Raw genomic sequence first — 17,431 nt, 5'->3', positions numbered from 1 at the left:
CAGTAGCTCTCGTTTCACTGTGTAGGGAGCTGAATCCAGGGTGCTAAATTAGCAGAAAAACTGATGCAGCAGGGAGAGGGAGTGCTTGAGAGACATGAGCTTGTCTTCTGCCCGTTTAACTATGGAACTCGCAGACCAGGCAGTAAGATCCACGACTGTTCGATTGTGGGGGAGGAGGAAGAACACACAACAAGGACAACGCGGGGCCATGAAGCCCCTGACCCGAGTTGGCTGGAGCTGCTCCGAAGCCCCAGCTCTCGCTGCACAGCGGTGGTGGCCGGGCTCCTGCGGTTCCTGCTGGCCTCTGCCCCCTCCTCAGTTGTGCAGGGAGGGATTGGCAGTGGAGCAATGCAACGAGACGGACTGGGGAAATGATCCAGCTTGAAAATAGCCCTACAGGGTTTTTTGAAGATACATGTATGGGTTTTTAGCCAGCTTAATTCCTGCATCCGATTCACCAGAAAGCACAGATGGGTGCTTTATGCGTATGTGCCTCAGCGCACCCAAAGTGTGCATGGAGGCAGGGAGGAGCTGGAAGAGCTGCTGAAATGGTGGCAGCTTGGTTTATGTAGATTCCTTCACCAGTTTAAAGTGTGTGTTTGTGTGTGTGATTTGAATAATGTGTTTCTGAATTTCATGCTGCATTTCTGTCAGTGCATTCAGTCCTGCTCATCTCAGGTGGATTATAGCTGAACCCTCCTACTCTGTCCAAATGCCTTGGAAACATGTAGCCTAAACTGCTGTCTCCTTGGCCATTTTTTCAGGCTCCAAAAAGTTTGTTTATTATGGAAATAAGGTGGGGGGTGGAGAAAAAAAGAAAAAAAATTGGTTAAAAACAAGCACAGCAGCTGATGATGGCAAGGCCAGTAGCTGGCTGCGTGCTCCAGTGGTATAAGGCAAAGATGCTGCTGCTGAGGTGACTGGTCTAAACTCCATGACAAATGAAGGGTTAACAATGCATGGATTTCAAGGGGCTTTGTTTAGTTTCCTTTGGTTTTATTTTATTTTCCTTTTTTTTTTATTTTACTTTTTTTTGTTGTTGTTTTTTGTTTAATTTCTGTGTTCTGGCCACACCCAGGAGAACCGTCTGCTTTTGATTTCTCCCTTTACGGTTACATGGTAAATTTTCTTTCTCATTCTTCAGAGATGGAAACATTCAAATACTATATATATATACATTTATTATTTTTTTCACTGCTCATCATGTTGCTTGTTATTTATTGCAGAGTCTGAGGCCAGACTAAAAGGGTGGCAGTTACTCGGTCTCTTCAGGCCCTTTGAATAAACCTTTGGATAAAAAGGGGTTGGTCTGGTACTGCAAATTACTCACCAGTCCTAAAAATGTTTGCTGGGGTTATTTAGCGTTCATTGGGTACTCTGAGGCTTAAACTTATTTTCTGCTTGGAAGAAGTTCCTGGCAGTTGCTGGTGGAGAGGAATTGTTGAGAATTTCAGCCTTGTTATCATAATGGCATTATTAAACCTAAGCTATTTGCTTAAATAAAATTTTAGAAACCTTAAGGCTTTTTTTTTTTTTTTTTTTTTAACCCAGGAATTGTATCTTCCCTTCCTCTGCCTCCATACCTACTACTATGGAGCAAACCAGTACCTGCTGTAAAGCTAAGCTAGTAAATATTGGACCTCTGCCACCTCTTTTTTTTTCTTCTTTCTCTGTGCCCCCCTCACCCCCCACCCAAGTGCAAGGTGACCTTGGGAGGGAAAACTGAGAATTGTTTGGTGTATGTGTATTTAGGTACAAATTAATCCCTATTCTTTACAGGTCATCTCTGAGAAGGAATTAAAAATACATGTATGTGCTTTTTTCTCTCCCACATCAAAAATATGTATATATATCATTGCTAGTTTTTAAACTTAAATAACAAAAATGTCAAGCTTGTCTCATCTGTTTTTCCTGATGAAAATTCAAATGTCCAAGAGATGCATTAAGATGACAAACCAAGGGGGCACAAATACTGACTCTGCCATAGTCAACTATGTGAAGTGTTAATTTAGCATTGACATTAAATGGTTCTCAACAAAGAGTCGCACAAGCTAAGGACTGATCTGTCAATAAAACAAAAATTGTGGTTAATTATGTTGTTCAGAATCAGATTAATTCTGCTTTAATTCACATTGTTAATTATTCTTATATAGTCTGCATGTGGATTGTACCCTACCTTGAGTTAATTTGTTAAAAATATTGAAAATTGCTATTCAGTTTAAAGATATTTAATGACAATGTGGTTTTTAAAATCCCATACAGACTGCACTAATTGCAAACAAATGTGAATTAAAATAGTCTTTGTTTGGTTCTAGCCCGTACAGATTAATGTCTAAAAAACCTGCCTTCCCTCTGCTATCCAGCTTTCAGTTCACATCATCACTGAAGACATAAATTTCGTTCGGTCTCCACAGACTTGTCTAGAACAAACAGAAATTTTCATGTAAGAAGAGGGAAATAGACTCCTCTTGCAGTCGTTACCTCCTCTCTTCCCCCAACCTTTTAAAGATGCTTTTTCCCCGTGATATAGAACCAGAGGGAAAGGTGTTGCTCTATTTCTCAGTCTTGCTTTTCTCTGTAGGGCTTCTTTGAAGCAGACATGATACCCTATCCCGTTATAATCAGCTTTGCTATTACTCCCAGCACCCCCACCCCCTTAGTTCCGTGCAACATATATGAATTATATGTGGTTGGGCTGTTTTATTAGCCCCTATCTCTTGTAGCTCCAACTTTAATTCATTTAAACAGAAAACTTTTATGCTGTTCTGAAAAAGGCATCAGTTTGTTATTTATATAGGTTTTTATTTATAGCTGGAGAAATGAAATTATCTGAAGCTTTAGATTATTAAGTTGGAGCCCAAAGGAGCACTCTCGTTGATTTCAACATTGCAGTACTTTGGCTAAGTTTTTTTATTATTGCTGTTCAGGGGGGGGAAAGGAAAAAAACAACCAACCTGCATTTTACAAATGTGTAACAGTTTTGTGCTGGCAACTTAGCTGTGGATGATAAAGGCCAGCATGTGCGAATGGCTTGGGCTTGTTACGATCAGTATTGTATAGACCTTTTAAAAGCACGTGAAGAATGATGGCTTGCTTGGCTTGTTGCTAACAGTGCTTGGAAATCAAGATGCTATTTTTTTTTTTTTTTTTTGGGGGGGGGAGGGTGGGTGAGTGTTCAGTTCCTATATCTTAACCCCAAGCTGTACGGAAGGGGGCTGTGAGGCCAGCATGCGGTTTCCCCAGTGAGGCATAGCTGTAGATCACTCGCATTGCCTCGCTCTCCAGTTAAAATCGGGAGTTTCTATTGCATCAAATGCAAGCTTTGTTCTTCCTGCCTCTGAGGGTATCAGCCAGCAGAGATTACTGTCTGTACATTAAACCGGTATTTGCTGTATACCAAGCTACAGGAGCCAGTTACTTTTGTTCTTAAGATACCCTAAAAGCAGAATGCAACAAAGTTGGGTGTTTTCCTTGGCACTTTTCTTTTTTCCTTTGGCCCCACTTTCTGTAATGGCATGAAGATCTCTCATCACAGTTGTCTGTAGTAAGATACCATTCTTACTGGTTAAAATCCTAATTCACTTAGTCACATTGGCTCTGTTTTAATGTCAGTGCACTTACCTCTGTGGAAGGAAGCATGATCTCTTACCCTGCCCTGTTAAGCGACTGCATGACTTGGCAGCAGCATAAGCATATAGGACAGGTGTGTTGCGTGTGCCTTGATGGATGTGGTAAACCTAAATTCATCTAACTAAAGGGACATTTTAGTAGTACTCGAGCCTCTAGGGTTGTTCCAAGCAAGGCATGTCAATTTTTCTCAGACTTTGTGATCTAACTAGGCAGAGATCTGGTGCTATCCACAGCGCAGAGGTTGCCATCCCAGAACAAAGCCAAGTAAGGTGGGTGGCAGGGTGGGAGGGAGGTAGCAGTGGGTCAGCAGTGTCAGGCAGAACCTGCCTTTACTGATGGATCTGTGTGTAGGTGTTTAGATTGACACAAGTCCAACACAGTACTCGAGGACAGGAAAATTTTGAAACTACAATAGGTGATACTGTGAATCTGAACATTAAGTGGTATTTATTTGATGGTGCCACCTAGAAGCCCTGCTTGCTTTCAGGGCTCCATGCGTGTTATTAGGGAAGTTACAGGCATAGGAGTAAACATGAGCTGTGCCCCGAAGAGCTTACAAGGGATGCTTTACAAACAGCCCTTCCTCTCAACAGTTTTCTAAGGTAGGTAATTATTATTGTCTCCATTTTACAGGTGGGAAAAGCAAGGTTCAGTGTTTGATTTGCCCAAAGCTTCGCAGAATTCCTGGTGCCAGGCGTGAACTCAGATCTCTGCTTGCTCTTGTAGCAGTTTCTCAAGAAAACGAAGTGCTGCTCAGTGTCCATGTCCTGTACTGTGTTGGGGGCGGGCGGGGGGTCCTGCAAAGCATGTCTGTTAATTAACAGAGGGGAGAGAAGCCCCGCTTGGGCTTGATGAACTTGCCGATGTCGGAGCAGGGTTTGGTGTTTTTAAACAAACAAACAAAACAACAAAAAAGAATTGTCTCGAGTAACTTTGTACTTCTTTTTTGGTCTGGCCTCAATTGCTTTTATGTTTTCTTTTTTTTTGATTACTCTTATTATTCTTATGATTACAGTTCCTTTATTTTATCAAATTTAATTTCTTTCGTTTATGAAACATGCATGAACCAACAATGTGACTCTAGGAGGTTATTGCTGAGTTGTGCTGATGTCGATTTCATACTGTGATATTTTTTCTCTATTTACCTAGAGATCAGTATTTCAATATATAACGATGTGCATGTTTTCCCCCCTTCTCCCGCTGCATGCAGGGATTCGGGTTCGTAACTTTCGAGAATAGTGCTGATGCAGACAGGGCCAGGGAGAAATTACACGGCACCGTGGTAGAGGGCCGTAAAATCGAGGTGCATGTCTTCAGTAATTCAATTTCTTCTTTATATTTATTCTTTTGATTTCTTTTTGTGTCTTGCCTCACTTATTTCACATTTGGATCCCAGTCTTGTGTGTGCGTGTGTGTTTGTGTCTGTGTCCTTCACCTCCCTGCACTGAAATGTATAAAAGTTTACACCCCTTATGGAATATTTTTATTATTGTTTTGGGTATTTTTTCTTTTCTTTCTTCTTTTATTAAGTTATTTTCCCACCCACTCCAAATTTTTGCCCTTCTGCTGTCTTGATTTTTCCTTTGCTTCAGTTTGTGAGGCTCCAATTTCCTGTTACCAGGCCTGAACAAAACTAACTGAAAGAGTACTGTCCGACTTCTATCTAATTCTGTGTCCCAACAAGGAAGCAGGGGGCCAGCCAGTATCTTCTCTTTCCTCCAAGGCCAGTTCTCCTCCATGCAAGTGTGAGATGGTGCCCATAGTGGGAGGGGAGGGGAGGCATGGGGCAGAAGCCCCGAGTGGGTTGTGCTCTGCATGCTGCTGGTTTCTTGACCTGCCCGCGGTCAGGAGTGGGCTTGGTGAAAGCTAATCCTTAAAGTTTCTAGCTCTCACTACAGGGGAGTGAAGGGTTCATGTTGGTTGGCCAACATGGCCATGTATTGGGCATGCCTGGTGCTGACCAGTTTGGTGTTCCACTGTGTTGAAGGCTAACTGGCGTCCTCCCTCTCTCCCTCTTTCTTTAAATTAAAAAAAAAAAAAAAAAGTACAAATACTAAAACAAAAAAAAGCCGCCGTTTTTGAGTAAGATGTCTGCATATTTTGCCTTTTTTTTGTTTTGTTTTTTTTTATTTCCCTTTTCAATGGTTTAGCGTTTAGGGCCCTTCACTTGACTCACTCTTTCCATGGTAACTATACACAATGCTGGCGATGGTACGAGTTGGCGGTAAGTGAAATAAAAGCACTAGAGAAGAAGCTTTTTTTTTTTTAATTTTTCTTAAAATTACAAAAAAAAAATTAAGAAAGAAAAAATCCATCTGCCATCTCACATTAACACTACGAAATGTGATTTGACTTGTTGTCCCCACCCACCTCCTTCCCCCTTCTCCCCCTTTTATTTTCAATGCTGTTGAGTAATGCCGCCTGGACTTTGGATGTACATATCGTTTTGTAGCAGTCTGAGCTGTTTGATTACTGACTTCATGGTGATTTCCCCTTGCACATCTTACTCAGAGTTACTGAACTCCAGTTTGGCTGGTTTTTATTAATGCACCCATTTCCTCTTTTCTCTCTCCTGCCCCTTTCTGCTGCTCTCTCTTTCTGAGACCTGTTTGTAGCTGTTACTGTTTGTTTTCTCTATTTTTCTTTCTCTCCCCCCCCTTCCCGGTTTATTTCTTTATTCGGTTAAGTGCAGCTGTTGGTCTCTTTGCTGACTGGTGGTTCCTGATCGGTTCTGGCAATTTTTCCTTTAAGTGCTTGTGTTGCACTTTGCTGTAGCAGCTGATTTCAGGCACTCGCTCCATCTTAATGATTGTCTGTGAGACCCTATCTCCTCCCTACTCCCCTCCCCACCCTCTGACTCAATTGTGGTTTTTTTTCTTTTCTTTCTTTTATCTGTGTGTGTTTAACTGCATGCTCTCAGTCTCATCATTGTTGTTTCCCATTCTTTCTTTTTAAATGTGTAATGTTTCTATTGTTTTGGGTCTGAGAGTAAAATGTAGCTTCAGACTCCCCACTCTGCTTATGCTCACCATCCGTAAGTCTTAGGGGCCCAAGGCAGCTTTTATTTTTATACCTTCTTTTTTTTTTTCTTCTTCTTCTTCACCCTGGCCTCAATTCCCATTTGGCATGGGTTATGATAAGTTATTGATGTTGTATCAGGACTTCACCCTCCTTGCAAGAACTTTGAGGCTGTCTGACACGGGGCTGCAGTAACTTGGCTTCCAAACTGGTCCATCTTTTCTTTATCGGCACCATCTCTGTGGTAACACTCCACTTGCTTGAGCAATCAAACTGCTTGTAACTATGCAGAGCTCTGTAAAGAGGGTGGAGGGCACAATAAAACAAAACAAAAAAAAAAAGACCCAGCTTTACTGCTATGTATTTCTTATTTTTGCTCCATGAGATTTGTGACAAGGAAACAATCTGGGAAGAGATTTTTAAATGGTGGGAGGAAATCTATGAACGCAGACTGTCCAAACACTTGGTGGCGTTCCAGGTATCTCCTCAAGCCTTGGGAGTTCAAATATAAAGCTGATGGTCTCCAGGCTACCTTTTTCTGTCTAAAAAGTATTCCTGCCAGCCACCTGCTGGGCCCCAGTCCCAATGGTGAGCTTGAGAAACAAGTCAGCTTGTGCTTCACCTGGTCCAGTTCCCCTGCCCTGGGCTGCAGAAGTTATCGCTGCCTTTCAAACAGAACCTGGACCAAACCGCCAAAGTTATGCCCTTTCGATCAATGAGCTGAAAATAAGCACGCACCAAGGGGTGGCAGGGCAGCGGAGAAGCTGCACTTTACTCTCGTTGGCCTTTTGTTTAATGCATAATTTTAAAGTGCCACGTTTAGCTGTAACTTTTACTATTAAATGGCAACTGTTAAAAGTAATTTAAAGATTGCATTCTTGTAAATTTAGTTGTTTAATTTATTTTGCTTAGAGAAGTATAGTGTGTGTGTGTGGTATTGAAGAGTTTTCCACAGTTTTCCCTAACATGCAATGCTTCCTTCCCTCTCCTCCCCATCCCCTTTCTTACTTTTAGGTTAACAATGCCACTGCACGAGTGATGACCAATAAGAAGATGGTCACACCATACGCAAATGGTAAGAGAGACTGTTTGTACTAATGATAAGCTGAAAGGTTTGAAGAAAGACAAAAGGGAAAAGTCATGATCTCTCCGCAGGACTGGAAAAATAACCCTAAAAGAAACCAACAAACCACCACAAATCCTAATATATAGCATTATTCTTCAGTAGAACCCTTAAGCGTTGATTAAGGAATACCATTTTACAGATGGGGAAGTGGGGACAGAGTAGTAGTGACATGCCTAACGTAGCCAAGCTAGGTAAAGAAGCCAAGGACTGATGGGTTGCCTGCTACTACTGGAAGTTGATGCTGTACAGTGGGACGTGCACTCCTCCAGAGTCTTATTGCCACCACATAGATACCTAAATATGAATGCAGAGGCATAACTTAAGATACATGATTAGTTATATTTCTGTTTAGGCTTTTAACTGTAAAAGTACAGCTGCCCCCAAGCAGCCGGGGTAACAGAGGTACTGCACTGCCTGTTTGCTTGCTTTTTGTTACAGGCTGTGCCTGTGTTCAGTCATTTTCCAGTGAACCTGAATAGAGAAAAGACCAAGTTGTCTGGGTAATGAAGAACCCTGTTTTGTGGAGATACCTTTGTGGTTCTGCCTGTGCAGTGACTTTATTGCATAGGCATATACAGCATAAAAAGTCGTTCTTCTCCCAACAGAACTGAATGCTGCTTTGACAGAGATTTTGAATCTGAGTCTTGGTCCTGAAGCAGGCAGAAAAGTTCTTTTTGGTTTAAAAATGTTCCCAAACAGCTTCATCAAGGCAGAAGCTGCGTATAGGTAGTTGCTAGAGTGAGAATCCATTTTGATTACAAATGTAAGACTTGGAAGTCAGAAGATACAGATTATATTTGTAGCTCTGCTACTGACTTGTTGCATGGCTCTTGGTGAATAAATCTTACTGTGGTTACAGAACTGGGAAAACAGGGCCAGACAGAAAGGCTGGGATTCTGAGTCTTGAGTGTCTGAAAGGAACCGGGAGATTAGTAGCAAAAGGCAGCACAGCCATATTACATTGTCCTGAAAACAAGGGTATAAAATGCATGTGACTGGTAACAAAACTTGGCTTACTTGTGAAACCCTGCTAACGGGCAGGAATATTTTGCTTTCACAGCCAGCAATTTAAAGCTAGCTTTAAAGTTATAGAAAGGTATTTAATATTAGGTCAGTCTTAAGGCATATCGACGAGTGGTTGTGTGACACTTAGCAAATTTGAGCGTTGATCCCAGTCTTCTCGTTGCCACCGCTCACTTGAGTATTTTGCCATCAAGTGGGCAGCCAGCAGCAGCGTGCCCAGTCTTGCAGAGGGAGTGTGCATTACATCTCCCGTTGATACTCTGCCACCAGATGAAGGGGTGGTGGTGATGGCTGCAGTTCACAAAGTTGTTCATACGATTTCTAGGCTGGTTAGAGGTGTTAATGTGCAGTAAGTGCATCAGGACTCCAAGACAGAAGAAGGGTATGGATTTATTTTAATAAAAATACCTGTGTGATTGTTAAATGAACAGCTGAGATCTTTCCTGAAAGGAATGCTTTGTGGAAGCCAGCCCAGATCATGATGTTAGCTTTACACCCTTTGTCTTCCTGGATAGAAAGGGCGGGATGGGGGGCCACGATAGGTTTTGAAGATCTGACTGGAAATGTGTTCCTCCTTATACCCCAGTGATGATTTTGAGTGCTTTTCTCTTGTGGGTTTTATGTTGATGATTTGCAGTTCTTGCCAATTATCCAGATGGTATTAAAATCAGTTATCTGGGAAGGCTTTCACCTGAAAAGCAGCATAAAGAAGACAGGAAATACTAAAATAACAGAGGGGAGAAAATGTGAGCTGAATAGACTGAATTGCTTTTCTGCACCATAGTCATGTAATTTAGTTAATGAGGAAATTCAGACACTGTTGCTTTTTAGCAAATCTCCAGCAAGTAAGACAGAAGAGTGTTTTGAGAATTCAAGGCTATAAATTCACATCCCAGGCCTGGGATGACAGTCTGGGCTGGTGGCTTTGAGAGGCTTTGGATCTGCAGCATTCCCAGTGAAAGCAGAGGAGCTGGCAGCAAGGTTCATGCAGGGAACGCAGGGTCGCAGGGTGCTGGTGGCGAATATGCATATAAGGTAGTTGGCATTCCCGCAGGGGGCCTCTGCCCTGCTGCAGATCAGCTGATGTTTTGCTGTTCCCTCCAATACAGTGACCTGCACCTAGAACCTGACATTAGAAAAAGGCAGTTGGCCTCCATCTACACCAAGGGGGATTGAGGCGAAGCAGAAATTGGAGAGAGCTGTGCATGTGAAGCAGGGGCACATGCAGGAGACTGTTCCCCCTACCCATGCTGCCCGCTCCTTCTCTTGGTGTAGATTTTGGCATTCACTGCAGTCTTTGTTGTTTCAGGTTGGAAGTTGAGTCCTGTGGTTGGAGCGGTGTACGGCCCTGAGTTATATGCAGGTAGAGCTTAAGTAGACACTTCCACTTCTGCCGTTTAACTGCAGTGGTGTTTGTTTATGTTCTCAATCTGCTGTTTCTTTATAACCTTTTTACGTTTTTTGTGTTTTTTTGTTTTTGTTTTGTTTTATTCTTTTTGAAATTAAATTAGCGTCCAGCTTTCAAGCAGATGTCTCGCTGGGCAATGACGCCGCAGTGCCCCTGTCAGGAAGGGGGGGTATTAACACTTACATTCCTTTAATCAGTAAGTAGCCCCCGTTGGCCCCTATATTGTTACTGTGCTTGAGTTAACGATGACCTGTTACCCTTCTTCTCTTCAGTCTGTATAATATATACTTGAAAGGATGGGTCTTGCTGGGAATGAGTTTACCTTGAGCCAAAGTATATGTGCAGCTGCTGTAACTTGTTCATCTGCAGTGTGTTTCTGTCCTGGTGAATGGGTGTTTCTGAGCAATGAGGAGGCTGCAGAACAAGGGGAGGGTGTATGTGAGGAATAGGCCATTCCCTTGCCCCCCTCCCCTTTCTGAAATCAAAGAAACCAGACAAATCCCTAAAGTACATATTATACAAGCTGCTAAACCGCGAGTCTGCAGGGCCCGTAGTGGCATGCACCTGGACGCACGTTGGGTTGGGTTTGCGCCCTGGGACTCCTTTCCTCTCGGTATCTGTTTATTACGTGTTTGCAGATGCCTCTGAGGTTTTACATCATTCCGTCACGAGCCAGTTTACTCCAGTGTTAAGTGTAATAAAGCAGGCCCCACTATATGTGGAGCCAGTTACTGGTCACGCTTGTTAAATGAAGGTGGGCGCTCAGTAAACTGGCACTTTATGGAAAATTTCTGCTGCTGTTATATGGGCTATCTTGTCTTTCAGGCTTTAAAATGAACATACAGAGGATTGGGTGGCAAAGAGTGGGAGGGGAAAGGAGGGAAGAGACTGATGTAAGTTGGTTGACTTTAAGGGCCTCTTGACAAATTATTTTAAAGAGCCTCTGCAGTTTTGGAAGAGCCGCCTGCTATATTGATAGTAACTCTTTGCGCTTCTCAGACTCTAACCAGACTGCATGGCGGTGTCAAAAGGCGGGGGGATTGGTACCCTGTTTGTGGTGGATGAGGCATGCCAAAGCATTAACCTCTTGCATGCCAAACCTCTCTGCAACCCCTCTTCCCCCAAAGGCCATGGTGTAGCAGGAAGTATGTTATCAGATGCTTGCTGGGTTATAAGCATGCCCCTCTGCGGGATTGGTGCAAAATGTCCCACTGCTGTGGAGCTATTGTGTCACTCTGTTTGAAGCAGATGGTTGTTCTCTGGGCAGGAGCTTGGATCCTTTTCACCCTCCACCTTGTCTGTCTTTACAGTTCCAGGCTTCCCCTATCCAACTGCAGCCACTACAGCAGCCGCATTTCGGGGAGCCCATCTGAGGGGCCGAGGAAGGACAGTGTATGGGGCAGTCCGGGCAGTACCTCCCACAGCCATCCCTGCCTACCCAGGGTAAGCACTGGTCATGAGAGCAAAGTGCTGTGCACAAACGTGTCAAATAGCTAATCGGTTAACCAAAAAATAACTAAAATTGTCTGGATGGTGAGAGTCAGGATGTTGCTAGTGCCAGAGCATTCTGCACACGATGGCATCCAGTGGGGGCAAATCTAAATTTTTCCATTTTAAGTTCTTGACTGAAACAATTTTCAGTACTTGCAACAGCTTAAAGTGTTGATGGATTCCTTCTCATAGTTTCTCAATTCGTCCACGTGGTATTCGTCTTCCATTGACCCAATATGTTATAGTGCTGCTGAGAAGGACACAAAGAGAGAAGGTCTAAAATTTCTGATAAGGTTCTGCTCTTTGCACTCCGTTTGTGTTTTCATATCCAGGAATGAGGAATATTATCGATTACCTTCATGCCTCACCATCTGGCAGTAGGACACAGAAGAGCCAGTTACCCACAATGGATTTGCTTTCTTTGTTGGAGACGATTTAAAAAGGTTTAAAACAAAGATTAATCAAGTCCATTAATTTAAAGCTGGGATTGTTTGGGGTACAGGGAGAACGAAAGTGCAGTGTTCTTCTAACTGTTCTATGAAGCAGTGGTGAATGCGTGGCCTTAGTGTTCTTTGCCCTCTGACTTTCCACTAGTAATGCAGTGGAATAGATGCTGTTACAAAAGAGTATTCTTCTGTTTTAAAGTACAGGGAACTGGGTTTGTATATGAATTTTGTTTTGGGGTTTTGTTTGTTTACATGTGATGGAACAACAGATAAATCAACAAATTGCTTCCAAGCTCTTTTTTGTTTTGTTTCTGATTTTGAGGATGTTTTACTCATATTCCCTGTCTCTGGAATTTTACTTGCCATATTTTCCAGGCAATGTTCTCAGAAAGAATAGGAGTAGAAATGAATCGTTCTACGTGGACTGACCCTTTTTTCCTTTGGACTAGCCCCAAAAGGGAAGAAAATTAAATCTTTTGTTAAAAAGGGAGGTGGAAGCCACACACATCAGTGCGAGGAGCTGGCCTGATACAGGCTGGATAAGCTTGCAGTACCTTCTGTAGCAGATTAAGTGGTGAAAGCTACTGTGGCCCTTTCTTTTTAGAGTCCAGTCTGATATTTAAAGTAGAGCTCAAGGAAGCAAGCTGCAGTGGTCATGTATCTGTCTAGCTTTGCTCTCCGGCAAATCTGGGAATGTTTGCATTTAATTCACTGAAATACTTTAAATGAAACCTCTTGTCTGAACATGTTGGCCTTCAGAACAGGGTGTTTCTTCTGGGTTTTCAGATCCACCTCTTTTTGCCACTGCTCCTCGTTTGTATTCTGTATCCTGTAACCATAGCCTGTGACCTGCAACTTGCCTGTCTGTTGCTCTAAAAATGACCCAGTCTGGTTTTATTAGGGAGTGCTTTACAGTGAAATAGAGAAGCAAAGCTAGGTTAACTGCTGCTGTTTAGCAGAATATGAAATACTTGCACTGGGGAGGGGGGAAGTGCTCTTCATCCCTGGGAGTAACAGCTGGAGCATTCCTAGCAAGAGGCTGTCACAAGTGGCGCAGTGGGAGAGACTCTAGGCTTGTATTTGATATGAACTCAGCCTTGAGTCCTGTATAAAAGATTCATTTCCATTTGGAATATGGGCTAGGCTCCAGTGATTATCCCTTCCAAATACTGTCTCATGACTCTGTTTACTTACATTATGTGGAGTTTGTCTGACCCTGCTGACTGATTTCATGTCTTCATGGGCAGCGAAATCCAGGAAACCTTTGCAGGGCAGCAGTAAACAAAGCAGGTTCACAAACGGCCCAGAACCATCCCTAGTCCCAAGCACTAGGATGTAGTTAATAATGTGTTTATTGTCATCGTAGTCTGAATCTCTACAAGATAATTCTGTAGAGGGAATTTCATTCCTCATGGAGTAATACAAAATGTGCTGTTTAGTTCCATGTTGTGGTAACCTGTAGGAAAACCACCACTCCATGTGGGCACTTTTGACCTCATTGGAGTCATGGGCAGGCACACATTCCTGACACCTTATGCTGCATCAGTTGCTTTCTTCCTGGCCAGTGGAAAGATGACATCATAACATCAGTCGGCAAAACATGAGTGGTCAAGACCTAGTGAGTCTAGAAGATGACAGTAAAGTTAGCTGCAGGCTAACTCAAACCTGGTAGAAGGAATTGGTTTTTACAAACCTCAGTGGTGTTGAAACTTTAAGTTCCAAAACTTAATGGTATCACTGTATTTGAGAGCTTAGCAGAATTTTAAAAATACCGAATGTAGATTAAGAAAAGCTTGTTGAAATTGCCATACTGGATCAGACCTGAGGGACATTCAGGTTAGAGTAAGTTTTGACAGTGTCTAGTGCTAGGTACCCCAGAGGAAGTTGCAAGAAATCATATTGTTCTCAATAGCTTTAACATTCATTTCAAGAGCTCATACTAAGATTTACTAACGTGTACATGGAATGTACATACTTACATAAGGGCATGGACATTTATCCAGGCAAGGCTATTCATACCTTAGAAAGCAATTGCTCAGACCACTGGAGAGGATGTTATAGTTACCTGAGCCTGACCTCAGGATACAAATGCAACCTTCAGTTTATAACCAAGGCAGCATTCAGTGAAAGTAAGGAGACATTATAACCTCCCATATGTAGCATGAGTAAAACCTGTACTGGAACATTGCCCTGGTTTGTAGCAACCATGCTTTCTAAAGAAGAATGCTGACAAATAACAACTCATAGCAAAAGCTATAAGAGTTAAGCCAGTGTGGAAAAAAAAAGTGCCTACTGTAAAACTCTGAAAACCAAATAAACTTGATCCATTTTATTTCTCAAACTATAGGTTAGGCATTGACTTGTTCATGATCCTTAAGTACTTGTATAAAAGAGTAGGCTTGTATAGTAAAGAATAATTTAGTCCTGGGAGGGTAAATATATAGAGATTCACTGACTCAGAGCCAGAAGTAGGTAAAAGTGAGATTAGGTAAGGCAGTAGGGAGGTTTGGAGTGGTTTTTTGGTTCCTTTTACAACACAATCAATTGTTGGTATTCCTAAATGATACAATGGCTGCTTTACAAAACCAGCATATTTCTTTTTTTCATGGGCGTGTTTTAGCTTGGCTAGTGGGCTTTTTGCAGATGCCACCGAGACTTGGTGAGCTGCTGGGCTACTTTATGCTTCTGGTCTGTCTATGTAACCAGAGTGATCTCTCTGGTTCTCAAATGAAGGAATTCTCTCAGTTTTTGCTAGCGTAAGGGAATCACAAATACGGATATTCTAGTATATAAATAAACCTTGCTAAATTTCAGCCCTGGCAGTCTGTCAGCCTTAACTAAAGAAGTGGAGGATGAACGTGTACTTGGTTTGTTTGACCCAGGAAGTCTTAATCTTGCCTGTTACCAGTGTTCCTTGCAGTTTTCTCTGGAGAACTGATGCTAGCGTCTCTTGCTGACAGGATTCTAAATTAGAGCAATAGTGGCCTGATCCAATGTGGTTTATATTCATCCAACTGATTGTGTTCAGAATAACTGTTAAAACTGCTAATCTGTTCATAAACCAACGGTCACTTCCTCTGTCATGCGTTTGCCTTTCCTGCAGGAGCAGGTGGAGTATCACTGCTAAAACACTCCTGGTCCTAGATAGAGAACCCAGCAATGTAAGTCACTGCCCCAGGAGCCAAATTCTTTGTTATGTGGTTGTAAAAATTTAGCTTCAACAAATAGGATCTTATGGCCTGCTTCTCCCTGCTGAAGTGGCTCCCCTCTAACAAGGGTCTCTATCTTCGTATCTGCTCCCAACGCTCTTGGAGACTGTAGTAACTTTGTCCATTGGGAATGGAGTGTACTTTTCCTGGGGAAGACAGCAAGACTAAATTATTCAAGCAGTAGCTAACACTGCAACAGATTTTTTTTTAATTTTATTTTATTTTTTAGTAATAGCATGCAGAATTTTGGCAAGATCTGCTGGGCTTTTTTTGTGTGTGTGTGCCTTACAATAGGTGGGTGTCTGAGGGTAGCAGGCTCTTGGCAGCATGTCACATTCCATTTGATGAGTAAAAAATTATAATCAAAATAAAAGCTAGTGTTCCATACTTTCTTTTTCCTTAATGCTGCTGGTAAGTCATGCACATCAGGTCCATGAACATCTCAGGTGGTGGGGCTAATGCTTTTCAAAGCCTTGAGAGAGTTTGTGTGGAGCTATTCAGAGGACTAAGCAGGAGGAAATTCCTCAGTATGAAGCACACACTGAACTCAAATGGGTGGGGGGCATCCCCTCTCTTCCTTCCTCATCCTTCCCTGACCCCATCCCCAAAGTGAGCTGCGTAGTCTTTACGCTAGCACATGCTCTGGTAAGAGTAACTTTTTGGGAACCCCAGGCTCTGGTTTAACAGTTTCCCTGCTTGAAGTTCTGAGAGAAAGAAAACTATGGCTGAAAGCAGAAAAAGCACCATCTCACGGAAACCCTTCCAGTCGCTCCTCTCTGCTACAAAATAGGTCGTTACTACCAGGGACTCCCACTGCACCTTTCAATTCTTGGACCTTGGACCAGTCACCTAACCTTTTTAGCTCATTATCTCTGCTTGTGAAAGCAATGCATTGTGGGTATTTTTGGTTTTTTCTTTTTAATTACATTTCTCTGTGTTTACTTTGATCAGAATTGATTGACTTGTTTTCCTGAGGTGTTGCATTGGTTCTTTAAGATGCTGAATAATACTACTTTGCATGCTTGTGTGATCAGCCAAATCTTATCGCATGTCTAATGTGCAGGGTAAAAGCAGGTGATGTATGGATGTCAGAAACAAAGTCATGCAGCCCTGTGAAGCTCTAAATACGTAATCATACACAACCCTCTGAAACCTACTTCTGACATAGGTGACTCCAGCCCCTGTGAGATGCCTTCTGAGAGGGGCTCCTCGATTTCACAAGCCCACTTTATGAAGCCAATGTTTCCATGTGTTTAGGGGGTAACTAAAATCATTCCAGGAGAATAACCAGAGTGGAGGTTTCTAAACCCTTGTTTCTCTTCTTCAGGACATCAGAACTTTTTGAGTCTATTTTTATTGTACAAGATGGTGGTTCCCCTCCCTCTCTCCTTTGTATACTGTCTCCCCCTCTGCCTACCCCTTCCCCCTTTGCATGCCATGGAAGATGACTTGGAGCCGTCTAGCGTGCGTGCGCACACACATTCTCTTGCTGATTTGCTCCTGCCAAAAGCCCAGGTTGTGGATTCATACATCACCTGCCTGTGTAAAACGCATGTGCATGCTGCCGTCCTCAATAACCGGAATGTGTTTTCTGTTCTTTTGTTTTTTGTTTTTTGTTTTTTTGTTTTTGTGTGGATTTTCTGCAGTGTGGTTTACCAGGACGGATTTTACGGTGCTGACCTCTATGTAAGTACACACACCGGAGCCTTCTCGTCCCCAACCCCTGACAAGCCAGCCTTTTTTTTTTTTTCTTTTTTTTTTTCCTTTGGTTTGTTTGTTTGGTTTGGTTTTTAAAATATCATTTACTTTAATTTTCTTCTTCCTTGTGGATATATATATTTATATATTTAGGAATGCAAGCATGCTTCTCTGTCACTGCGCTTGCCCCTGGGTGCAAGACCTAAGCCTTTGGGTTTCCTGATCATTGCCAGGGTCAGTTTACTGGGTGTCCTGTCCCCATATGCACACTGGTACTAATCAACCTGAGAGATAATTAGTGAATTCAAATTTCTCTCAACACTTCTCTCGTTTACATAATTTGGATATAAAAATAACAGGACTGGTTTAGCCTCAGACCTTC

General features: G+C 42.5%; 1 protein-coding gene across 20 annotated transcripts in view; it reads left to right on the top strand.

Moving 5' to 3' along the window:
- RBFOX2 (RNA binding fox-1 homolog 2) overlaps positions 1–17,431 on the top strand; it is a 176,068-nt gene that overhangs the window by 142,877 nt on the left and 15,760 nt on the right. For 13 of the 20 annotated variants that reach the window (XR_013929016.1, XM_080392907.1, XM_080392906.1 and 10 more), the window contains 6 exons: positions 4,841–4,933; positions 7,663–7,723; positions 10,107–10,160; positions 10,309–10,401; positions 11,516–11,648; positions 16,998–17,037. Coding sequence is in view for 19 of the 20 variants with exons in the window: in XM_080392907.1 (XP_080249033.1) it covers positions 4,841–4,933; positions 7,663–7,723; positions 10,107–10,160; positions 10,309–10,401; positions 11,516–11,648; positions 16,998–17,037 (474 nt within the window). In the remaining variant the exon portion in view is untranslated. The remainder of the gene's footprint in view (positions 1–4,840; positions 4,934–7,662; positions 7,724–10,106; positions 10,161–10,308; positions 10,402–11,515; positions 11,649–16,997; positions 17,038–17,431) is intronic. The other 7 variants (XM_080392913.1, XM_080392912.1, XM_080392905.1 and 4 more) reach the window with 2 other exon arrangements.

Source organism: Falco punctatus (genome assembly GCF_963210335.1).
Source record: "Falco punctatus genome assembly, chromosome: 6".
Lineage (NCBI taxonomy): Eukaryota > Metazoa > Chordata > Aves > Falconiformes > Falconidae > Falco > Falco punctatus.
Note: the sequence above shows the minus strand (reverse complement) of the source record. Positions and strands in the feature narration are given on the sequence as shown.